We start from the raw sequence: 26,767 nt of genomic DNA, 5'->3' as shown, positions 1-26,767 counted from the left end.
GCGAATCTAAATATTAATTAAATAGAACCGACATGTACACTTGCATTTCAAGTTGCGTTGTGGTATATCATATGTGAAAACAGATCATTGAATGAACGGCATTACCTTAGTTGGCAACAGGCCAACCAGGCACAATAACGAAATACCTTTCGGGTACTATTGATAACGAATTGGACAGGAATCCGTGACGCTGCATCTACAACGGCTTCTGGACACGGGTGAATATGACTTAATTTTCAATAATTTATTAACTTACTTACTCTTTACGTAAAACCGTAGATCGCGGGATTGGAAACAGATGTATTGAATGTGTCGGAAACAGTTTAATAAATTGTGTCATATTTATCTTGTATCTGTTTAAATAAAACTCTGCGCAACACTTTCGATTTTGGCTCTGCATCACACAAATTTGAAGATGCATTTTATAAAAAAAAAACACTATCATAAGTCAAAACAAAACACTTGATACATTTGCTTAAGAAGCTTGTAAAAAATATGTCGACACAAAATAACTCTATTGTCGCAATTGGTAACAAAAAATCACCGAACATTTTAACTGTCTAAATCATGACATTACAATGAACATGATTTGATTATGCAACCAACTATTATTAATTTTCTGTTTTTATTGTTATTCTGAAGCATGCGTATTTAAGTTTTGTCTTATTGCGTTTATGTAATTGACGATGAGCTGTATATGCCGTAGTCATAAATAAACTTTCTTTTCGGTTATTATTTACAACGAAATATAACCCATGGAAGGTCAACTCCATCCTTTATTGACAAGTTGTAACTGGTATATTGTCGAAAGTTACGTGTAAGCAATGCTCATTTTAATTGACTCAGCCAACCATCCCTTACAATAAACAATAAAATAATAATGGATTTGTTGTTTATGATATAATCTCGTAATGACGTTTATTGAGAAACGAGATAACTTGAAGTGTTTTCTTCGGATATATTGTGGTTATTGATTTGTGTTATGAAATGCACATTTCTTAAAACGACCTTAAGCCATGAAAATCATGAATGCGCCATGCCCGTAGCCAGAGTTTTGAAAAGGGGGGGGGGTGCGAATTTTCCCATAAACGATTGTTATTTAGCAACGAAGTGACAAGCGGTAGGTGGGGGACTGGTTGTCCCCTTCCTGCAATCGGGGTTTTGGAGGTCCTCCATCTATAAAATTTTGAAAATGAAAAGTAAAATCCTGCATTTTGGTGGCTTTTGATCTGACTTCAGAGACTGAAGTTATAGAGCATTTTATATGAAAATTCACATTCATTGACTATACTAAGTGACTGATCGACATGAATATGATATAAAATACATGTATTCCCCACTGCCGTCTTTCAATAACCACCTCGTTTGATCAGTCACGGAAATACATTATTTTATACCCGAAGCTAGTATGCGCGCACACACTTTGTTTACATATGCAACAACACATTGATATGATATAAAATCAACAATAAGAACGGTATAAAATAAAAGTATTTATTGGAATCTTGATAACATTGGTGTATTTACCATTCCAAAATTCTACCATTCCTAAATCAACTAAATTAAAAAGGAAAAAATCGACTTTTTTTCAAAACAACTGTTTGTCTTCTACTATGGATAGTTACCGAGGCCTAGAATTGCTCTCAACGTGCTTATAGTGTTTTGTACAACAAACACTGATTAACCAAACTGGGTCTTCTCTAATCTGCATCAATACTAAACAGAAATAAAAATGTTGTAACTGGTAACTTGTATTTTTTAAATTATACAAGTTGTGTTAGTAAACTACAAAAAAAGCTACCTTGCTTTGTAGAAATTATTTGTTTTCTTGCCATACAACAACAAAACATTATCCTGTCTTGAGCATAGCTGATATTTTTTGTCTGAAAACCCTTAAGGTGATCCGAAAGTGGTTGTACGGGGATATAACAAAAAGACAATGCAGTCTGTCGAAAATGCTGTGTACAATCGTTAATTGTTATAAATCGTGGTATAATGCAAAATTATTAACCAGTGACTCATTAGTCTTCGGCAATAGTCGACGGGTGTCTTTTGATTTCCGTCATTGTCGGAAGCTGGCATAACATTCCGTTAATAATAATCTAAAATGTTCTCTCTTTCCTGTCGGTAGCATATTGAATTCAACATTATTGTAACGCTTAAATACGAAGACTCACAGGATTCCGGGAAAAGATAAATAATAATTTTTGCGTCGAATAAAGTTGGGTGCATCTTATAGTTCAAATAGTTTTATTACTCGTCAAAAAACATTGGGTGTGAACGCACCCAACGCACCCCCCCCCCCCCTGGCTACGGGTATGTGCGCACATGGCATATGAATCAGTAACCTATTTTACGGTGAAACCGCTTTGGTGTTGTCATAAAATGGTTAAAACCCTGACATATAGTTCACGAATGATAATGAAATATCGCATTTCTATTAATTGTTTCGCAACAAGTGCATGGCTAAGATAAATCTTCGTTGGTAAATTTCCAAAGCAGACCAATCCCTTAAAATAGCATGCATGCGTGAAAACAGGTCAGTTCGTACGTTCAAATCTTTCTCATGATAGTTGTGTTGTAGTATAATATGTCAAACCAGATAATTACATGAACGGCCTTAGCCTAGTGGTATAGTTGGCAACAGGCCAATATGCACATGTCATTAATAGCAAAGATATTTAGGCTACCATTGATAACGAATTCAACAAAGAAATAGTGTTAATGTATTTACAATGGGTAAAATATACTCAAAGTGAACCTTTAGCTGCACAAGCAGGAGAAAACCTTAACAAACCAAGCTGTCCGTTAACTACGGAAAGGAACTAAATGCTAAACATTGAGACCTAAAAGAATGTGCTAGGCAAGATACACAAGTCACAAACATTCAATGATGAATAAAAATGAGGTCAACACCTTGGGACGGGCCAATCGTGCAACGAATTTGAGGTTTAAAAGAATTTAATGAAGATACCTTCGTTGCCAAGAATTAGTCACGCAAAATTTAAGGGTAAATAAAAATTAACCTCTTACATCACGATGTAAATAAAATAGCTATACAAGACAATACTCTTGAATTAAATTACCATTTATCGACTCCATGTTTGTATACAAAGTAGAGCACCTAGACCGTAACTTTCTTAGTAACGATGAAATGACAGCAATACGTATATCAACTAAATCACATCTTGAATAAAGAAACATTAAGAAACATAGCCTAATATAGTATTAAATTCAGATCAACGCCGTGCAATTAAAAAAGAAACTTCGTTTAGGTTGTAAAAGGCCACATTACGAAGTGTGGTTATGTATGTCATTCTTTAGCAGTTGTATATAAAATATGACAAGTTTAAATTTTTCTAATAAATGAAATTCTTACAGCCAATTACAACAAGAATGTAATGATTTATTCAAAAGAGAGAGTCAGAGAGAGAGAGAGAGAGAGAGAGAGAGAGAGAGAGAGAGAGAGAGGGAGAGAGAGAGAGAGAGAGAGAGAGGAGAGAGAGAGAGAGAGAGAGAGAGAGAGAGAGAGAGAGAGAGAGAGAGAGAGAGAGAGAGAGAGCTTTTTTCTATTTTAACATGTTGATAGTCAGCAGAAGATAAAAGTCATGAAAATCTTAAACTAAGGAACAAGCACTAGCGTATCAAACTGAAATATACATTTCATTAGAATGACTTTTATAATTATTACCAGGGAAGGGACATTTCCAATATCTAAATAACAACAAGCTCGTTTTCTTAGATACTTCATTTTTAAGTAAGGTTTACGCTTTATATAACATGAAAATGCCAGTTAATGATTGCAGCATCGGTACATGATACACACTATCTGTTAAATGATTTTTAGGGAAGATATTTTGAATATTATCTTAGGAAAAAGGAATGATCTATTTAAAGAAATATATTCTCTATATCATTTTGTATATTAAAACAAAATTGTATCGTGTTTGATTATTTTTTTATAAGGGCAGCATATTACGGCTGCATGATTACAACGCTTTTCAAAAAATAAATGATAACGCATCATGAAAACGTATGTTAACTGTACCCGTCACAGATAGCCTTTGATTCCCGCGTTGACATGGCGCTGGAAAAAGCATTTTAACGCCCACTAAATTGAACATTGAAATGTGTGTCTTTACTGTTAATCGAACCATTTCCCATTTCGTTAAAGAACGTGCAGTTTATGCAACTTAATTTTTTTTATTTATAACCGATTCTTGAATAAGGTTTCTGGTAGGATTTTCTTGTGATGGCAGAGATTGTATGTGAGAGCAAGGAACGACAACTCTGTTTGAAGATTGAAGTTCATGTTGATCTCGGTCGCATATTTCGCTCGAACGGGGAATGTAGGGGAATACCCATTTATGGTAGTAATGTGTTACTTTCTAGAACATTATTCGTTGAACCATTCGCGACTGACCGTGAAGATCTTCTTACACGTGTTATTTGTGCAGTAAATATTGCTTAACATAGTATTATTAGTAACATTATTTTTGTATATTAAATTATAGTTGAAGTCCTTGCAAATCAGTTTTTAAATGGTGGTAACATAAGATAAGATCAAAACTCAATCGGCCACTCCTTGAAATCTTACTATACCCAAGAATATTGAAACAAAAACAACACATGTGCGTGACGTTTTGAACGTCTTAATCACGGAGAGAATTTGTGATAACATTATTTTATTCAATTATAATTATAAATTTAATTATAACCGAAACAAACACAGGTAACGATGTATTTTAAAGAAATTGTTAACAAACTGTGATATTGTGAATTGAATTATAACCCGGTATATTATTCGTGTTCCTTTCTTCTTCAATCAATTGTTAGACTCTCTTTTTGAAAACAAGGGAAAACAATGATGCAAAGTTTCATATGACTCCGTTAAATATACTGTTTAATGTAGATACATGTATGCATGAAATGTTTGAATATATACATTTTTAAGACGATTATATTTATTTAAGAAAAAAAACAACGTACTTTTTCTTTAATTCTTTTTCTTTAATTCTTTAATATTTAATTCTTTAATTGTTTGGACTGTACGTGAAGCCACAGTATTTTGTCCAAACATTTAATCGTTCTATCATTAAACGTCCATATTGATTTATGTATGTTTTTTAGCTATGCAAACACATGAAAACAGAACTTGACAGGGATTGTTAAATACTTCGTATTTAAACCCACGTATAATAGAACTATAACTTGGGGAAGTCGTGATCATGGCACTTCATTTATGACACTTCAAATTGCAATTTAAAACAGCCCAATTGAAAATTAAAACATTCGTTAATTAAGGTTCATTTGTTATAAATATCTCCTCAACAATGCGTCTGCTTGAAGTGTTGTTTTTTACACAAAGCAGTGTAAGAAAATATGTTTTTAAGACCTAAGATTAAAGCACTTAAATAAAGGTTATTGAGGAACATACAGTGCTAATACAAATGCAGCAATCTCGAGATGACTTTGTTAAGTTTACATGTATATGTTTCTGCTGACCGTTGTTTTATTACTTTAACGTTTACTGTTATAAGGTAATACACGCTTCTTCATAAGATACTTTTCAGATCAATTCTTTATTAACGTCGTTTTTTAAACATTCAAACCTTAATCACCTGTCTACAAATAGCTTACACATATAGACAATCCCAGAAATTGATCAAATTGATAAACGGTATAAGAACAGAGAGTATGATATTACATTGCCTTAAATCAATAACAGCAAAAAAGCGGAGAACAGTATTGATACCGATCGGGACAAATATGTCTGCAACGATGAACCAACCATACTGCTCAGAAAGGTCCGTGTATATACCGTCTTTTCCTTTTTCGTTTAACATTCGAAACAACGAAACACGAAAATCGACGCATATAAGTTCATATTCCGATTTTCTAATAACCGAAACTTAAACAAAATACGAAAACAAAATTAATTTCTTTATATCGTTTTTCGTTGTACTTATTATAAAACAAAAAAAACGAAATTGATTCCCCTGTTCATATTTCGTTTCAAATCATATAACAAAAATAAATGTTTGGAAATTGGAACGGATTGTTTGATACCGTTTACCGTTCTTAGTTTAAAAGAACGGTATACGAAAAACGAAAAACGAGTGGCGTTTGCGGGATGTGCTGCTGTCTTGGGGAGGTAACTCATTAGTGGCTTTTTGCGCGTATTTTTCTCCCTTACATAAGACTTAATCACTTATTTCCATCAGCATGGCTTCCTACGTGCTTTTTTCGTGGAGGTAAAGACACGCCCGTAAGGGACAGAGACGTGGATATTTTAAGTTGTTTTTCCAGGTATTGTTTTTTTTCCAATTTGAAATGATCATAATCTTGACATCGAAAGGTTTTCCAACGTACAGGGAATTTCATGCCGATCCAGCCGATTAGATAGGGCTATAATTAGCCTCTTATGACACTTCTTGTTCTTTGCCCCTATGCTATGTAAATTCAGTACTTATTTTACAAAAAAACAACTCGTTTTAATACTATTATCATGGGGGGGGGGGGGGGAGTTCCTTACATTTTAAGAGCTGCAATACCCCGTCCCCTGAGTCCCGTATTCCTATTGTTATTACCCGTTAGACCCGCATGACATTTTAAATACACAATAATCGGCGGCGGCTGCTAAAATGTCCCTATGTTTTACTTTTAACGTCACCTTACATAATAGAATGTCAAAGTTGTATTAGTACAGCCACTATTGAAAGAAAGAACAGGACGAAAGGAGAATAAATAAATAAAAAATGTTTTAATCTTATGGAACGGTAAAGTGCAAGGTGTCTTATAAATAATTTCCAATTCGTTCGATTAATAACAAATACATGTTGCATTTAACAACTGCATTGTGATATGTCTAGTGATTGTAGCTCTAAAACAAGAGTTATAACCAAACACCTTATATGAAACCGCTTTGCGCTTGAAGAAAATGAAATTAACTTAAATATAATTAATAAATGTACCAATTTAATAACTTATTAAACAACATATTTAATGTTCATGAAAGAGCGCCCAAGATTAAGTTATTGCTAACAAGAAATATCTTTAAAAAAGATATACGGCGTAAATAGTTTAATGAATGAGATCAAGTATAGCGAATGTCTTTTTCTGTGCAGTTCTTAGCTGCATCACACGCAGTACGGGATGTTACGGGGAGTTTTCGCGGCTTATTTTACATTATAACATATTGCTGGTCATAAACCTATAGATACAAAACAGAAAACCAAAAGAAGAATGGAAGTGAAATTTAAACATATGAGTCAACCGGCCACACGAGAAGTATCCGTATTTATAGGCGCGTTCTTCGAACAAACCTGTTTTAGTGGTTTGTCGGGCATTGCTATTTGATTCGATTATTAACAGTATCAATTATCATCGTGCTAATGCTTAAAGTGATATTATGGGCATTTTGCACTGTTGAATTGAGCTGAAAAGAATTAACAGGTCAAAATAGTTAGTTAAAATGTGGCTACTGATTAATTATCTGCAACTCACCTTGCTACCAGTTGTTTATAAAAATATATTTTATATTCGATATTCTTACGTGACCCACCCAGTCCTGTAAGCTGAAATGATCCGTAAAACAATTTCGTGTCTTTGTGTCGTTTGAACAAATCTGCACTAAAACTAAATTTAGGTTCAACTCGTAAACGCATGATCAGTTGTCAAACGAAAGTACGGTTGATATTCAAATGCATTATTTTTCTCTTTCTGGTATATTGTTTTAGTATGATGATGCTGCATTAATTAATATAAGTGTATATGAAGTAGAAACATCAAAAATAATCAACGGTTGCGATAGACACCTATAAACTGTTACATGCTCATAATATCACTTTAGTACATTAGGCAATATGGACGAATAATTATTGTTAAATTTATCAACAATAATATTTATCATTGTATTGTTGAAAACACATTAAGAATCTATTATTTACATACCATAATTATATTGCTGAATATCTTCATTTAACATATTTCTGGTCTAAAGAAAATTCCAGGTCACCTAGTTCACGGATAGCGTCTTTATTATATAACGATTATTTTACTGACCGCCAACTCCGGTGATGACCTGTATATAAACTCTGAATGTCCGCGAATTGACCCGATATACCTCGCGGGTTGAAATGCAATGCTTTAAAGTGAGGCCTCGCTTCCATTGCTCTTTATACTTTTACATGTTAACATGTTGACAGGAATAAGGAAGTAAGTACTAAATATGAGAACATAGCCTTTTAAGTATAAACGCTCTTGCGCTGGTAATACTCTGAAAATAAAAGGTGTACGCACAAACTGTATTGATGTCGAGAATTGAGTGTAAAACTGTTCTATCTATTAAGCCTTTTCATTCGAGATAAAATTGTTTCATACAGTAAAACAGTGTTACAAAGACGCGGATATGTTTCCAATGTTCTGGTGGTATACTCAAATCAGCCAATGGAATAAATGAAGTGTATTCATTCGTACCTAGCCGCGGGAAATTTTATTGGAATTTTATTGGACACTTACAAAGGTCAGGCTAAGGTGAAAAGCTGGCTTATGCAGCTTACGCCGAAAAAGATATGTACATTCCAATGATATTATAACGCCGCTTAATCTTTTTTCCTTTAAACGTTACGTTACTTAAAGAAGGCGAATATCATGCGTCACGCCTATAGAATCTACTTGCACTCGTTGAAATGTTCCGTTTATGACCTCGGTTGTCTCCTAAAATGAAACTCGAATGCCATTATAGAAAATTGTTTACATTTGTAACAATACGTGTATGATTTGCTGAGTCAATGATATATATGAGGAGCGCGCCATCAAGCGTTCGCTTGCATGATCTGTTAAAATACATTTATCAGTCGAAAAATGTATTATTTTATTCGTTTTATACACATTCAGTTCATTTTAGCAGTTTCCTTCACAAATTGGACAAAATCTGTACACCAAACAAAAACGTTATTAAAAATAAATAAATAAATTTGTAGCAACGTCAGAGTTGTAACTTATAAAATAAAATCCATTGACATAATGTTCTAAACTTAGCGTTGATTTTTCTGTTAATTGAATGATGTGTTCTCGCAAAGAGTTTTAAATAATTTTATAATTGTTATAAGCGAATTTTCTTTATTCTATAAAGGGAGCACCAAATATAATCATGCTGATAAAATTTAAAAAGAACTCAGTGCGTGAACCGATAGCTTTATAACAACATAAATTGTTACATTCAGGACCAGCGTCGCACCCTACATTTGCAACTTGTTGCAAATCACTGGTTCGATGCTAGAACTGCATGGACACCTGGTATGAGAGGCCACCGCCAGCCAGTTACCCGAATTGTATGAGCCAGGACGGCACACGACGTGCCATGACAGGGCTTTATGGGGCCGTGCATGCTCTTAGGAATAATTCACCATACTTATTGAATATACATGTGTATATGTTTAGCAATAATGTGGATTTTTATTTCATTTCTTAAACAGATATGAATACAGTGTAGTAAATAAATCGATTGTTGTTTATTACTTGAAGAGAAAGGCTACGCCGAACAAAGATATTTTAATGTGCAATGCTTATTGTAATGTATTTTATACTTTAAATCAAATCCAATGACTTGACACAAAAGCAGGCATTTATATTGGTATCGTTATATAACTTAACTGTTGATCTATTCATTATTCCAGTAGACTAGCCAAAAAGAGCTGTGCCAAGACTCGTCTATTCTTCTTCTATAATAAATGTAATAGTGAACATTTTATTATTCTAAATAATAGTTTCAAAGGAGGAAACTGCGCACTAAGATTAATCATGAGTTATCATCCAAATAAAGCTGCGCAGCGCCCCTCGTTTTCCGTTTTCCGTGTATCGTTTTATCAAATCAAGAACGATAAATGAGAGCAGGCGCTTTGTTTCAATTTTCAAATATTAATTTTTTTGTAATTTAAATTGAAACGAAATAGGAATAGACATACACGTTTCGTGTTTTGTTTTGTAATTAGTAAAACAAAAAAAGCGATATAAATAAGTCGATTTTATAGACATACACGTTTCGTGTTTTGTTTTGTAATTAGTAAAACAAAAAAACGATACAAATAAGTCGATTTGTTCTTTGTTTTTTTGTATTTGCTTCGGTTATAACAAAATCGGAATATGAACTAATATGCGTTTATTTTCGTGTTTCGTGTTGTCGAATGCAAAACGAAAAACGAAAAGACGGTATATACACGGACCCAGAAAGTCGAAGTACACACATTTTACAAAAAAATGTCAACAAACGTTGAGCAAAAAACAACACGAACCCTATTCGCGTTATGGTATAAAACGTTAGCCAATATTTGAAGTGTAATTTCTGATGTTTATAGCGACTTGTTCAACGAAAAGTTTTATTACTTTTACAACGTCTATGAAAATAATAAGAGTATTTAAAAATAGAAACCCGCTTTATGTAGATGCGAGAAGATAAGAAAATTTCCGAAGTAGATATGAAATATTTTATTAAAACAGATTTTGCAAAGAAATTGAAAATCCAATGATGTTGTGACTCAACATCGCGTTATATCGGTAGAAGTTGCCTAAAGTGTAACAATTAAATAACGAAGCAAACAGGAGCATATTTTAATTTGTTTTAAGAAAGATGCTTTTTCGACGCATTGTTAATCGTATTTATCACTATAAAGTGAATATTTCGGAACAAAAAATTAAACTTAAGGCAAACTATTTTTTTATCGCATGTAAGAAAAATTATCCGCAAGCGTGTCGGTTTTTATGAGAGAAGTGTACTCCTTTTGGATCAGTCCAATACACAAATACATAATTGTTTGCACACAATTATAAAGTGAAAGTTTAAGAAATTCCCATTCTATTTAAATAATGTATCTGTGCAAACCTTCCGTCAAAAAACATGTTAAAGTGGGTGATGCAATAGTAATTACTCATGTGACTGAAAAAAGCTTGTTCGATTATGTGACCCACACAATTATTTACTACGTTGTATTGAGCATTCTACAAACGCGTGATGCGGTGTTGTCGTTCATTATGATATAAATACGCGTGTACAAATAGTCCCGAGGTCATTCTTACCCATTCTCACCCAAATGCACACGACATATTTTGGGTTGATTGTGTGTACACTCGTAAATTGCTCTTTAATAACAATAACGGAATAAATTACCAATGTTGTAATTAGAGCTACAACTTATTGTAGTAATATTCTTACGCTTTATTTTGTTGGCACACGTCCAAATATCCATTTTTGTAGAATGTAAACAAGGACTGCTCATGCTTTAAATTAAATATTTGAAAATATATTTTGCCACTGTTAACCTGATCTCATGCAAGAATTTTTTTTAATGATTTATAAGCAAATTATTTTACGTACCGAAAGCGATTTGAATCGATTCAAACGAAAACCTCACTCACAGTACGTTAATGTCTATATTAAACTCGTGCAACACGTGCACACACAAAATCGAACGCAAAAAATAGGACCAAATTCAAGTGAATAATGTATGCTAATGAAGTTTACTAGTGTCAGGTTTATGTTGGCGACCTATATAGTACACTAATAGACGTTCATCAACTGGTCAAGAATCACAAAGAGTTTGATGGGCCTCTTTCCAATCGAACAATAATGACATATACTAGAACACATAAGCCTATACACACAAGGCACTTTTAGTATTGGAATTCATGCTATGAGTTATTACTTATAAAAGTAATCATTACATGTGTGGGTATGTATGTATGTTCATCAACTGGTCAAGAATCAATAAGAGTTTGATGAACTAAAAAAATAGTGTGCGAACATATTGAAATCGCTTCTAGAATTATTTGAATTTTATTTGGCAAAATAATCTTAATTTAGGCAAACACGGGTGTGTCCAATGTTATTTAATGCGGAAAAATAAAATATGTCATAAATAAATGTTCATCATAAGGACACAGTTGACGTCCTCTGCACGAGATCCCACAACAAATGCATTCAATATATTTGAACCTAAACATCATAATTTTTGTGAAATAAGTTTCCTTATTCGCGATCAATTATTAAGAAGATGGCTTCCATGCACTGGTATCTTTCCGACCCATTCCTGCATGTCGGGAAAATCTAAATGACGCAGAAACGAAATATACTTTATAGATTACAGTATACTATATATGTTAGGAGTTCAATTATATTAAATATCTTTGGAGTTCAATGCTGTACTCTCTAAAAGAAAGAACATAATTTATTCGAAGACTCACTTCTTTGTATAGTCACTTGCCATAAATATATTTTTGAATATTAATGTGTGCATATGGTAGGAAAAACATTGTACTTCAAATTCACTATTTTGCTTTGAGGTTGAAGACTACATGAGACTTTGATAGTTGGCGGGAAACCCCGTTGAACTGAAGAGAAGTCAGTAAATAGATAGCCGTTAAACAGTGATCATTGATTGGCATCGAGTTCTTTCTTACATACCACACGACTTATCCTTGTTATTGTTAAAATCAATTCGGTTTTGAATGCTCTTTAAGAAAAGGCATGGTTATGATGGTGTTTATGCGCAAAAGTTTGACTATTTGTTGTTGAAACTATTGCTTTTGCGTAGAATTTGTTAAGAAATTATTTTAGTATATTGTGAAATAAAGAGCAAAATCTTGTTCCAAGAAAAAGTTTCGGTCAAATGAGTAAACGGCGCATCTGTAGCTCGAACCTGGCAATCGTGATCTATATAATCATCTATTTTTCTTTTGGATTGTTTCCTAAATGTTCGTTGATCGTGCACGTTTCGTATACGAGTGTAATGAGGTCGGTAGAGTAAACTTTAATAGTGATTAATCTCGCTTCTACTACAGACACTTCTGACGTGTAGTCATAGCAATGGCAGTTCAACATATTCGTCCATAATAAGGCGAAATACATCAGAACAGAGTGAAATAATTTCTTTTTAAAATTAAGTATTATCTCTACTGGTTTTACAGCTGAGTATTAATTTGTATACCACTAACCTGGCTTAACTATTTCTAAACTCACACATAAACAGTAGCATAATATCCTTATACAGGTTCTGCAGATATTATGGACATAATGTAATACTATACATACTAGAATGTCTTAACATTAACCCATGTATGCCTAGCGTCTAGAAAAAAGGCCTTGGCAAACAGCGTAGACCCAGATGAGACGCCGCATGATGCGGCGTCTCATTTGGGTCTGCGCTGTTTGCTTAAAGGAATTTCTGTAAGAAATATTGTAATTATAGAAATAAATATACTAGACATACCTATATATATTGGAAATAAATTGATCCAATTTAGAAGGATGGGAGAGTCCACTAGGCATAAATGGGTTATGAAATGAGAAATCCGCACGTGATGTGCACATGATCTAACACGGTCTCGATATCCTACTTTATCCGATTATCACGGTTCATTCATGTGTTCATGGGTGGATCAGATGTCGTCTGCTTTATCATAAGTCTAGGCTATGTCCCGACGACATGCGCAAAAGGAATTCCGATAACTACCGGTATACTGCGTGAAATGTTTACAAACATTGTAGTATTCCAGTGACCTTAGACGGAGTATGTGTGAAGCTTAAAAGTAATTAGCTGAGACATTTATTTACTATTCAAAGTAAGTCTTCGATTTGTTATACATGTTTTTAATGTTTTCAACATGCTTATTAAAAGGCACTGTATGTTTTTAAATATCTGTTTCGCTCATCCGTTCGTGTCAACACGAGATCTATTATCTAACATGTTCATGTATTGATCTGTGGGTTCAAGCACTTCTATATTAAAGGTTAAGTCGAATAATCTTGATATGGTTTATGGTCTAATAAAAGCATTTTGATGACAATTTATAGAACGTACGATAAAAACTATCGGTAAGTTTAAACTGACTTTTATTAAGAAGACTATTAATTTATAGTTCGTTAAATAAGCCTATGATTCACGTTATAAAGCGGGGAAAGGGTAGGGGCTCTGTCAGTTTCATAATGATTGGTCAATTATTTTGTCCTTGCACTTGACAGTAAATTAGCGCCTTTCAACATGAGCATAGTAAACCCACAGTTTAAACAGTACGTTGTTTAAAAGTTCGTTGTTTCATCATTTACGTTCATTCATCATTACGTTTGGTCTGGTTCCGGTGTGAAATTTACCCGCATTGGTTGACTTGCCTCAAAACAAAGGATTTGATTGGTTGGAGCGTTGAAGGTCACCTTCATGTTTCACCTTGCATTTTCATCACAGTAATTTTCATTAGTTTGTTTGTTAGGTTCTCAAGTTTATATTTGTTATAAGATTAATGTTACAAACCATACTGTCAATACTACAACTGGAGTCTGTTAGTGGACTACTTTCTGCACTACAACTGCTTTAATGTCAACTGTCGCTGGATTGCGCCCTGATCGCAAAATGGGATCCCAGTAATTTGTGAGTCATCTTTACGAGGAGCGGGCAATAAGTTCAGCCTTGGTTTTTAGATGGGCGCTTTAGCGCCCGTCTAAAGTGCTTAGTGTGAAATTCAGATCGATACGGCCTAGGTATGATTAACCCAATACCAACTTGCGTATCCGCGCAAGAAAGAGTTGTAAAATTTATGCAAGAGGTTTGAGTTCTCCAATTATGTGTATCCACAAATGGAAACATTATATTAATATAGTGTTACATTCAATATTTTCGAACGGTGTTTTATAGAAAAGAATCAATAAACAATGATCGTATTGTACGTGTCGCGGAGGAGATTGTTTATGAATGATTAAAATAGTTCACTTTCTGCTGCGTGTGCGTGACGTAGTATTTTCGCTCAGCTCATTCATAAATCTGAGGCTGGCGATAAACAAAGGGGAGTCCGTGTGAGAATAACGCAGTAGTATAAGGTTACGCTTGTTTATATTCACAGGTCTCAATTAATAATAATTTGACCACGAGTTCAACAATTATTACAGGGATACGATAGACAACATACAAAAATGTTTCATTATCGATGAAACTGTTAAAAAACATTTAAATATAACAATAATATTCTCTAAAAAATGTAGTCTTGCTGTTTTGAAATAAGGTTTGGAATTTTGTTTTCTAAATAACTTAATTCAAAACAAAAGTTTAATTATAGTGTTTTTTACTTGTTAGTCGCATATTTACCGCATTATAATGTGTGTTATAATAGGCAAACCATACATTAGTAAAATTCAATCTCCTTCGCACATAGAAGGAATGGGTCAATTAGGTGCTGCGTTTCCTTTGCTTACTTCAGTTAGAGGTCAATTATTTACGTAATAGCAATCACAAGGCTCCGACTTCAAAGGATTTGCGGAGCGTTCTTACATAATAAAAGTCGTAGTCGCATGGTATTTGCGTTTTGCGTCCTATTTGGTCACGTGGTTCTTTTTCCCGGTTGTTTTGGCATTCATGATATGAGGCTATTTATAGATGCGCCTGTCGATAAACAAAGGAAAGTTTACGGGTTATAACAACGCAATAGGTTACGCTCTCGCATACAACTCAATGACGTAGTACAGGTAGTAAATTGAGAGATTCGGGAAAAAGTTGACGCTTATTTATATTCTCAATTTATATACGATAGACAAAAAAAACGTTTCATAATTGCTAAACCCGAATATAACAAACAATTTATAATAATAATACGAATGCAATAGTAGAAGGTTAGTAGAAGGTTAAGATTGTTTATATTCACAGTTTTCAATACATAGACAGTTGGATATGAGTTCATCAATTACTACAGGCATACTATAGGCAACCTCGAAAATGCTTTTTAATCGCTAAAACCGAAAACAACTTAATATATTATATTAAATAGATTTATAACAATAAATGTCTTTTAAAAATGTAGTCGGCGTATACGCTGACTTTGAAATAAAGTTAGCAATTTACTTTTCTAAATAATTAAATACAATTAAACAAAAGTTAAACTATTGTGTTGTGTTTTTCACTTGTAAGCTGCATATTCACCGCATGAAATGTGGGTTAGCATTGTCAAACCACACATTAGTGTGAGTAAATAAAAAATATACTACGGGAGAGCACTTCATATGTGTCCTGATATGCCTTGTTATGAGTATCTTTCTTCACGATCGAAATATATCGTATGTTTATATTTTATTTAAACGCAGTTTTCTTTCGACACATTTAAATCACACGTCAATAGCGCCGTCATGCGAAAATGGGTCTTATGCGTTTCGGCAAGCGTTTGTTAAACCCAACATGTGCTTTTGCGCAGTCAGGCCATAGGGGATACTGTTCGCTTTAAAATTACTCAATATGTTATGTTTCTCCTTACCAGAAGGAGGGATAGCTGAGTGGGCTATTTATATGATGGGCGCATATGGAATAAGACCCATTTTCGCATGACGAGGGTCATTACAAATCTCATTGAGAATTGAAAATGCCACATTTAAGAACAATGCTTTTTGATACAAAATTGAATTGAAAATAGCAAACTTGTTAATAATGGCAGCCTATCCACACATTAAGGAATGATTTCCAGACGTGCTGACCAAGTACGGCAAACATTGTGGTATGATAATTAAACGATTTTCTCTTATCGTGACACTATACTATTTCGCTAATGATTGTTTACTCATCTTGGAGGCGAAAGTGAAATTCTGCGAGATGGATTGTAACGCGTAATTGTAACAGGGCCACAATTTGTGTCGTTTGAGCATACAGAGAGTAGTCCGGAATTCCTTACACTGAACAGTGCTACATCCTTTGAATTGAGCACATACGCAGTGATGTAGCAAAAATTCAGAGGTTGTATCTCGAATCAGCTTATTAAATATTCGAAAATATTCATGCGTGTCTGTTGGCGTTATGTAAAAGTCACTAAGATGAAAACTGAAACAGCTATGCCTAAAAGCGCATTAGTGCTCTATACCTATGTTTATGTTAGCGTTGTTGACACCGTGTGAACTGCTCGGGTAATAAGTTAAGCATAAACAGCAATGTTTATATACTTTTATTCCTCCATATACAAGATACGAAGATTGTTGTATATTTTGAATTTGTATATGGTGTCAAAAATCAAAAGTTTTGTACACGGAACTTTCATTATGAATTTATATTCTGGGTGTGATAGTCATTTGATATTAGAAAAAAATATTCATTTAATATGATGGTGACTGCACATTTTCTTTATATTAAGTTATCATTACCATTTTCATCATACTTTCTATGCTTTCAGAACTTCCAAAAAGCATGTTGTTTTTATTTATATGAAATAATAAGGATGATAAAAAGTGCACACAAAACTCGGCCCGTGCGCTACGACACACACTTTATAAAGTTGAATGGCGTGTGTTCATTTCAAACTTGCGATTGATTTTCAAAAATGAATTGCGTGCTAAATTATGCAATAGCGAACATCTTCAGTGCCTTCAGCGCTTTGATTCACATAGGCGCTCGATGGCAATGTTTTTATTATTTTTTTAGTTACCCGTTGTTTATTATAATGCATACACATACTAAATATACTTAATTAATAAAAATCTTTTCGACAAAACGTCTTTAAAAAAAAGATAGTTCGACTATGTACATAGATATTGACTCTATGTATATAGTCGAACTATCTTTTTTTAAGAAGACGTTTTGTCGGAAGATTTTTATTAATTTAGTATATTTAGTATGTGTATGACAAAAATGTTTTTTCAGTGTGCTCTTTTATAATGAAAAAGTAAATGTGAATTAACGTTTTCAAACAGTCAACTGGACTGACAATACAGCTTGCGTAGCCGCATTCTGTTATCATCTAATATGCATTTTGTCAAATACTGTAAATAATTGCGAACCTTACATGTTGAACCTTTTTGGGAAAAACTTGATTGCGATTGAATTCATGTAAGCTGGAGAGTACATGATTTTCTGTCTAAGTTTTCTGTCTAAAATTCGAATTAGCAATATTTATCGAGATTTATCCATTTATTTCCAGATGTTCAAAACAACAGCGTTTATAATCAATGTGGCAGCATTTTTCCACTTGATCCAGGGGATGCCAATGAGATGCACAGGGAACACGCGCTATGTACCGGCCTCTGGGGTCGGGGAATCGGACAAGGGGAAATGTGAAGTGTGTCCGCATTGTGACGGAGGCGGGTTCATGTATGATCTGACTGTAAGTATATTACATACTATGTTTACGCATTATACATTATTTGCAGGAACACAATTTAAACAGATAATTCATCTTGGGTAATACCTTAGTAAGTCAAGCGCAATACAGAAATATATATTAACGATCACAATTATGTTTATGAAAGTTTACCGAACATCATATCATTTCAAAATTAAGCTGATTACTTCGCATGATACCATGGCTCTCTTCCAATTTTGAAGAAAAAAAAGGTTTAGCATTTTTGAGGATTGTGGGTATCATTTAAAAAATGTTGTCAACAATGCACCAATACAACGGGCATTTAAACTAAAATTAAGAAAAATAAGTTTAAAGGTATATTACACTTATACAAATGTCGATTTTGATGTGTTTTTCCGTCAGCACGAGATAAACGCGTTGATGGATTTACGTCTGGAGATATCAAATGATCGAAACAACTTAATCTTTCACATTTATTATTTGTTCACCATGTATAAGAACGTATCTATTATTTTATCAGATGAATTAAAAGTGTATACCGCAATTTTTAATAGAACGGAACATGCTTGCAAAAATTTTAAAAGGTTTTATTCAGGAAATGAAAATATGTTGGTTTTTAACCAGGTATTCCGAAGGAAAAAACTGGTTATTAGATTTGCGAATGTCGGCGGTTGGCGGGCGGGCGGGGTGGTTGGCGTGCGGGAGGGCGGGCGGCCGGAAAAGCTTGTCCGGGCCATTACTATGTCGTTAATTGTGAGATTTCAAAATCATTTGGCACATTTGTTCACCATCATTAGACGGTGTGTCATGCGAAAGAATTACGTCGATATCTGCAACGTTAAGGTCACACTTTGAGTTCACAGGTCAAAAATGGCAATAAATGATCTTGTCCGCGCCATAACTATGTCATTTATTGTGAGATTTTAAAATTACTCGGTACATTTGTTCACAATCATTGGTCGGTGTGTCATGCGAAAGAATTACGTCAATATCTCCAAGGTCAAGGTCGCCATGACTAAAAATAGATTGAATTTGACACAAGGGGGGTAACTAGGAACAATCAGTAGCAATGCACATTTTGAATTTTCTCCTTTATCCGACTTTTTTTCAAATTGAAATCAAGGTCGCCACGACTAAAAAAAGATTGAATTTGACACAAGGTTGGCAACTAGGAACAATCAGTAACAATGCACATTTTGAATAATCTCCCTTTATCAGACTTTGTTGTCCAATTGAAAACCTGGGTTTGTGAAAATTTGTCCCTTGTTTCTTTTAAAGCTACCGCGTAAGGACAATACTTATTACGGATTCACTTCCTGTTACCCATGCGTTCCCTGTCCGATTGGGCAATACCGAGAGGCCGGGTCGTTCCCCGTGTGTAACCAATGCGTGAAATCATGTGCCGCAGTAAACAGGTTCGAGTCCCGACCCTGTGGCGGATCCTCGCCTGGCCATTGCGGGGAGTGTTTTGATGGGTAGGTATCTGTGAACGGTGCTCTGTACGCGGATGACGTCTCGATTGTCTCATTCTTGTTGGCATAATTGGTTTCGCGATTTGAATTAATATAAAAACGTAAATGTGTTCGTGGTTGTAATGCTGAAAATGACGTTTTCGTTACTGGTAATTGGTGTTGTTGTTGCTGTTATTAATGCTTTGTTGTTGATGATGATCAGGACGATGATGACCTTCACTGGTAAGTGTGCATGGCGTTGTTGCTAATGAGTACATTGGTGCTGCTTCTTTTGCTACTGCAAGCGATGGTGTTGATGGCGCGTTTAAATAAGATGTACTTGAACAATTTGAAAGATCCACGTTTGTGCAATTATGTGGTTCATGTGTTTTATTCACAATATGTTTGACTTCGCTGTTTTAGATACGCTGCATTAACCTACGCTGCAGAGGGTAAATGCATACAAACACCTGAGACTGCACAACGGTCTACAGAGAAATCCCCACCAGAGGCCGCGATATACAAATCCCTTCCTGTACCGTCTAAAGACGGGACGTCTCACTTGAATTCCATAGACAAAGCGGCCGTAGAGATCCACGCTAGAGCCGAGGCCAGTGTCAACATTGATGGGGGAACTGTAGTCGGGAGTCTTGTTGCGATCATTTTTGTGGGCGTTTTGATTGTTGTTGTGAGCGTGAAATATATCCGCAAAAGATCGCAATCAGGTGAGTTGGTTTTAGCTATCCGTTTTCAATAATTAATAATGCATTATTGGGCATACCCATTTGAAACCATTTAATTGATCCTTTTCAGTATACAGTGATAATGATTTTAAAATAATGCATGTGCTATGGTTTCTTAACGGTAAATGTCTTTCGTTTAGTGATAGAACTTGTAATATTCTTTATGTTTACCGTTTTGCGAAACATTATTCTAGCATGTATTATTTATACAGTTATGATTATGGTGTTAAAGTACACGGTGTTTCTTTAAATCAGGATTCTTAGTTAAATCCGTTATTGTAACTATCCGTAATGTTGAAGAACGAGGGCCAATGACCGGAACCTCTGCTAGCGAGAACACAGCCTTTATCAGAACAGCCCCAGCCAGCAAGACGACAATGAACACTAGCGGTACCTCATTGAGTAGCCGGGTGGAGATGGACGCAGTTCCGGATGTGCGCAGCGAGATACCGGAATTGGTGACTGCGAGTCAGTTAGAAGGTACTTTTAATGAAATGTACTTATGTGAAATGGACCTTGTGCAATATGAACTGTAAAATCAAACCATTATTCATTTAGTCAAATGATCATAATTTAAGTCATGAGTTCATATTTCAGCCCTCCTTCAATCAGCTTACAGTCCAACCTATCCCAGTCATACGCTCACCCCTGATGATCCCTTCACCAAGCAGTGTATCACCCACATCGCGACGAACATCGGAGGGGAAGCGAACCGACGCGACCTGTTCCGCGCGCTGAACATTAAACCGGCGGTTTATGAGCCGGAAGAGGAAAAGTGGCTGAGGGAAAAACACAACTATGCTGATTGTATATACATTGTTCTGCGGGCGTGGCTAGTGCAGAATACAGGGACGGAAATAGCCGATCTTGCTCATGTGTGCCGCTGCCTGGAGCAGTCCAATCTGAGCGTCATTTCTAAAGCATTGGTTTCTATGCACTTTGCTCAAGCCACACAATCTCAAGCGACCGAAAGTGCTAGTTCAGAACTTGGGAACATGGAAACGGCTACGAGCGTTTCTTGACGCAGACCCAAAAGTGAGAGTTTTTTCTATGAAAACATTTGTCAACACCAACGTCCAATCGTAAGACCGACTCAATTGAAGTAGAAACTTTATATGTAACATTTTCTTCGAGTCTTAGGATCAAGAAATCGGAAGGAGTTGTGTTTAGTGTTCGGAAATTATTCCCATAATTATCATTAAAAATGATCATTATTTCATTTTGCAATTGTAAAATGAAATATGTAAAGCATTTGCTTCACAAATTCGTGGACCATCGGTTTTACGTAGGATATAAGAACTTTACAATATGTAAACCCGCGATAGACTTTATTTGATATTGTACATAACTAGTTCTTGTGAAAAATGTTTTACCACTATTCGCGTGATTTTCAAAATATGTGTCTTGTTCTGATAAAACTGGGCATAATACATGTGCGTAAAGTGTTGTCCCAGATTAGCCTGTGCAGTCCGCACAGGCTAATCAGAAACGACACTTTCCGCCTTAACTAGATTTTCGGTAAGGAGGGACTTCCTTGAAACTAAAATAACCATACAAGCGGAAAGTGTCGTCCCTGATTAGCCTGTGCGGACTGCACAGGCAAATCTGGGACGACACTTTACGCACATGAATTAAGCGCAGTTTTCTCAGAACAAGACACATATAAACATTTTGAAATGTGTTAAGAACACTTATGTGAGGGAGAATCTTTGTGGATTTATAATCCTTCTTCATTAACGTCAATACAGAAAATCGTTTCTACCAGTGTATTTGCGTGAATTTCAGCGCAGACGTATAGGAAGTACGCGATGTACAGGAAGTACTAGCTTGCTTCGTAATTTTGATGAAATGTATGTGTCTAAAGACCCGATTGCATCATTTTTGACCGGTTCAGTTAATCTGTTCTCTTTGTTTCCATGGTGTCTAGCATGAGCAGATTATGTGCTTATTTGTGAATGTTGCACCGTTTTATTAAGGTTTTTTTACATTTCGTATGTATGTCTCTTACGTATACACGAATAGACTTTGCTTCGGCCCTTCTGTCTTTCAAACTTCAAAGTCTGTGATATCTTCTCAGCATAATGTTCATGCTATATTTATTCGTTCATTCTCTTTCGCATATATTTAATCGTTGACTTTGTCGTTGTTAACGATTATATGAATTAATGTTGTTCGTTTTCCAGTAGTTTAGAGTGCCTTATTAGGTCATTATTTTTAATCGAAATTATTGTCTTGACTAATTAAATGATATATCTGAATAAGTCAGGTTTAATAATGATTTGATATATTAAAATCGTATTAACAACAGGATAAGTAAAGAATTTAAAGATGGAACATTAACATTAATATGTTAATGACTATGTGCTACATTTAAAGTGGTCAATCCAGCTATGTTAATGACTATATGCTACATTTAAAGTGGTCAATCCAGCTATGTTAATGACTATATGCTACATTTAAAGTGGTCAATCCAGCTATGTTAATGACTATATGCTACATTTAAAGTGGTCAATCCAGCTATGTTAATGACTATATGCTACATTTAAAGTGGTCAATCCAGCTATGTTAATGACTATATGCTACATTTAAAGTGGTCAATCCAGCTATGTTAATGACTATATGCTACATTTAAAGTGGTCAATCCAGCTTTAAGGAACTTAGGATTGATCCAACTAAAAATCGTTTTCTTTCATTTCTCCAATTTTGTATAAAAATTGCTCGTTTCAGTTAATTATGTCGACATCAAACGTGCACAAATATTTATTTCCACGAATACGAGCAGATTTGAATACTCGTTGTTTAAAATTTAATAACGATACGTAAAAATTAGGGTGTTTACTAAGAATAAATCCTGGTTTTTAATGTTATTAAAATCAAACACAATTTAATCAGTCTACATTAGCGGTCATGCTCCGTGTTATTTTGCACTTTTTGAAACAATAAATAAACAAATATCCAATAGTTTCATATAAACCAATCAAAACAACTGCTCATTGTTTGATTTGCATATATACGTATAGTTGGTATTGTTAATAACTGTCTAAATTATAAATATGGAGCATAAAAGTGTAAGTTCTGAATAAAATATATTTTCAACGAAAATACTGAACACAAGTCACTAACTTTGCAACATTTTGCTATCCTATTTCATAATACCCTTTTCGATGTTATGTTTCTGTTAAAATTGTACCAGACAATATGTTTAGTTTTTCTATTATGCTGCTATGCAGAGACGATCTTTTACTCTACAACTGATTGCAATAACTTTGTTGAGATTTTGTATATGCTGTCCTTTAACAGTGTATTGTTTATATTTTCTGTTACATGAGTACAATTACAAAACGTTGATGGCGGATTGTCTTAATACCTCGGTATAATAGTGGCGGAGTTTAAAACTGTCCCTGAATGTGTATAGAATTCAGTATGCAGTATCAGACTGTGGATTCGAAAGAAAGAAGAAAGTTATTCTTATATTAGGCTAGTTATTTAAATGTCAAATAAGAAAAAAAAGTAGTATTTCCTAGATCGGAACAAATAACACTTGTGCAACAATTTGACAATTTCATGACAGTCTTCGTTTTAAGTCTTGTTTTCCAGTAGAGGTCCTTGATTCCATCACCATATCAGCCCGTTCATTAAGTATAGCATAATTAAAAGAATGCACCTGACAACGGTTTACGCAATATTCCTCAATTGAAATTCACCTAAACAAGTGTGCAATTAAAAATAAACTGACATCAGTTTTTATATTTAAATTAAAGTATCACTATAAATTACTTTATTTTACTTTAAAGTGTATAAATGCTATGAATATTTGGTAGATGCCAAGTTCGTTCGTTTGACCCCAACCTTTTAAGAAACAAGATGTTGTTCTTGATATTGGTTTTCAGCGTTACTAAGATTTTTTCTGACATTCAAGAAAGGGTCGGATTTACCCCAGTGAATGAAAGCCAATTTCTTAAGTATTGTTAGCGTCTAAAGAAACTTGTTTCAAAATTTTACGTCTGTGATCAATACATTTGTTGCGAGATTTCGTGCGCAGAAATTCAACTATGTCCGCATGTTGAAAATGTATGTATGTCATCCTGAATTCTTCGCAGTAAATAATAAAGAACACTCATTATTCCCGAAAACAAATCAAACTTTTTCGCCCGAGTAAAACCCGTGATTTTCGATGTTCTGAATTAAATATATAGCCTTTCCAATCACTTATCGCTGGATTTTATGAAGTGACCGATAAGACCAATGATATTATTGCAATAATCAACACGTGTTTTATACTGACTTATTAGAACCTGTTAAGCAATCGGGAGCTTTCGGTCGTGTCGCGAGTCGTGCGCCTGAGTCCATCGCTACAAGGGCATGCTGTATCCGGCTCTCAAGTATATGAAGTGAGGAGGCTGAACCCATCTTGATTGGGATTTAATTTGTGATATTTGATTAACAATTATGATACTTGGCATGTGCATTTACACTGCTTTTAAATGTAAAAATATGCTTTAACAATTCGGATTAAGTTTAGTTGGCAAGTATAGAGATCGACATTCAAACATGAACGACAAAAATCAAGCTTGATATAAATGCAACCAAAAACAACCTTCAAACAAAAACAACCAGTCAGAGCAATTCATTCACAATAAAACAAGTTTAACCATACACCACGATTATGAGCCTTTATAAGTGTTGAGCGAGCACAAAAAATAATTTACCCTGAAATGCATAAAATTGAGGTAAAAAATATACAATAACATGTTTAAAATACTGTTTATCTAGTGGAGTTGACCTAACATATATTTGTGTGATAACATCTTCAAAAAGACTGCATAATGCATATTCATACAAACAAGCATAAACACTGTTTCAGCAATACTGCATTACAAACAAAAGACATAATTTCCTTTCTTACTAGAACCAAACAAGATATTATTTATGTATAACCTAATGAGTAATAAGCATTTATTGAAAAAAAAAGAATGATTTGTTGCTTAATCCCTTTCCGTTTTTTTATGAATTACAACTAACAATTTTACTTGGCTGATGACAACGATACTTTATTATTGGTGAAACCCAGAAGGAAAAAAAATCCCGACACTCCATAGAAGTATAGCAAGGTAATAAAAGTGCTATACCTCACCCTTCTACATACATCCCTCCATTAGTAATAATCTTCCACAAAAAGTCTTCTGCATTGACAATGACATTGACAAAATCTTCTGCATTGTGGGATGTCGTACAGACAAACAACCATGTTGGTTATTTACAGAGGGCGTCAACGTGACCCAGCTGGAAAAAATCACATACTACAATGGGGATTGAACCCAGGCCCTCTCCGCTCCGAGGCAAAAACTCTACCCCGTCGCTACAAAAGCAAGCTCATATAGCAAGGCAGTATAAGTGCTCCTTGCACCTCCTCCTTCTATTTTTGTATTCTGACACGATCTGACAAATACTTGTGTAATTGTGTTCAGAAGCGTGACCCCTTTTAGTGTTACTAATTGGGTAGATTTTTAAGGATTAATTATTGAAGAGGTATACATCAAATAAGTATACAGTTTATGAATGCTTTATCTAAACTTGTAATCGTGTGACTGATGTAATAATAAAATATCATCAATGCAAATGATGGCAACAAATTGTATTCTATAACAAAAATAAGTTGACCAATGTAAAAGCGTTTCTTCAAAGCACTAAGTCATTCTACCACTTATTAAACCATACACAAAAGTAATGGGACACAATTAATACTATTGGAAAAACGAATATCTTTGGTTAAATAAGATTTAAGACTTTAATAGAATGGCAAATAAAATATTAGCAGTGTGACCAATAAAATATTAATTATACAAAACAGTAAGGTACATTTTGGGACACATAATTAGCGATATCCTTTTAAGTCACATTTTCTTTTCGCAAAATTCAATTATAGTAATATAATTAACATCATTTATCAGAGATTAAAATAAAAAAGACCCCCCTCATGAAATTCATACAACAAAACTTAAATAACTATAAAAATACACATACAAACTACGCAGTGTAGGCTACCACTTACATGTGATTTCTTCATATATATTCATTTCTCTTCCATGACTCATTGATCAAATTATATTACATTTATGTTTGTGATATCGTGTCTTTGCGTTCACGAGTTAAACATTAATCTTTATGAATAATAAATAAGTTAAACATTAATCATAATGAATAATACATATTTTTGATGTTTTGGGAGTCTGCATGTGTTTCACAGCAGTCAATAGCAGCGTCACATCGTTTGCGCAATCACGTATTCTGGAATTGCAGCAACAATACAAACCCGTGCATTTTTCAACAAGAATGATAAATGAATATAAAAAATCACGAATTCCAATCATAAATCATTAAACAAATCATTACGTAGTATTTTTGTGCGGTAGGGATTTTATCCCAGCTATTCCCTTCGCATGGTAAATCTCTGCTCTCGGTTGTAGCGACTAGCTA

At 34.4% G+C, this 26,767-nt stretch overlaps 1 protein-coding gene across 3 annotated transcripts; it reads left to right on the top strand.

Moving 5' to 3' along the window:
* Nucleotides 1-23,629, top strand: LOC127851461 (uncharacterized). Of its 3 annotated transcripts, none has more exons than XM_052385250.1 (6): nt 1-218; nt 17,935-18,117; nt 19,375-19,571; nt 19,971-20,272; nt 20,591-20,770; nt 20,888-23,629. In XM_052385250.1, the coding sequence occupies exons 2-6, from the start codon at nt 17,935-17,937 to the stop codon at nt 21,310-21,312; spliced, it is 1,287 nt and encodes a 428-aa protein (XP_052241210.1). In that variant the 5' UTR covers nt 1-218; the 3' UTR covers nt 21,313-23,629. The 3 variants fall into 3 exon arrangements, with proteins under 3 accessions (XP_052241210.1, XP_052241211.1, XP_052241208.1); XM_052385251.1 differs by lacking the exon at nt 1-218 and adding an exon at nt 13,468-13,617 and having other exon boundaries at nt 17,992-18,117; XM_052385248.1 differs by lacking the exon at nt 1-218 and adding an exon at nt 13,468-13,617 and having other exon boundaries at nt 20,888-23,628.
* The last annotated feature ends 3,138 nt before the right edge of the window (nt 23,630-26,767 follow it).

The sequence above is a fragment of the Dreissena polymorpha genome, chromosome 11 (assembly GCF_020536995.1).
Source record: "Dreissena polymorpha isolate Duluth1 chromosome 11, UMN_Dpol_1.0, whole genome shotgun sequence".
In the NCBI taxonomy this organism is placed as follows: Eukaryota; Metazoa; Mollusca; class Bivalvia; order Myida; family Dreissenidae; genus Dreissena; species Dreissena polymorpha.
Note: the sequence above shows the minus strand (reverse complement) of the source record. Positions and strands in the feature narration are given on the sequence as shown.

What these genes read in the sequence shown, in the direction of transcription:
- LOC127851461 (XM_052385250.1), top strand. Translation starts at nt 17,935, where the DNA reads ATGTTCAAAACAACAGCGTTTATAATCAATGTGGCAGCATTTTTCCAC. An exon ending in CCGCAAAAGATCGCAATCAG is followed by an intron (nt 20,273 to 20,590) that starts GTGAGTTGGTTT and finishes GTAATGTTGAAG; the next exon opens with AACGAGGGCCAATGACCGGA. An exon ending in GACTGCGAGTCAGTTAGAAG is followed by an intron (nt 20,771 to 20,887) that starts GTACTTTTAATG and finishes TTCATATTTCAG; the next exon opens with CCCTCCTTCAATCAGCTTAC.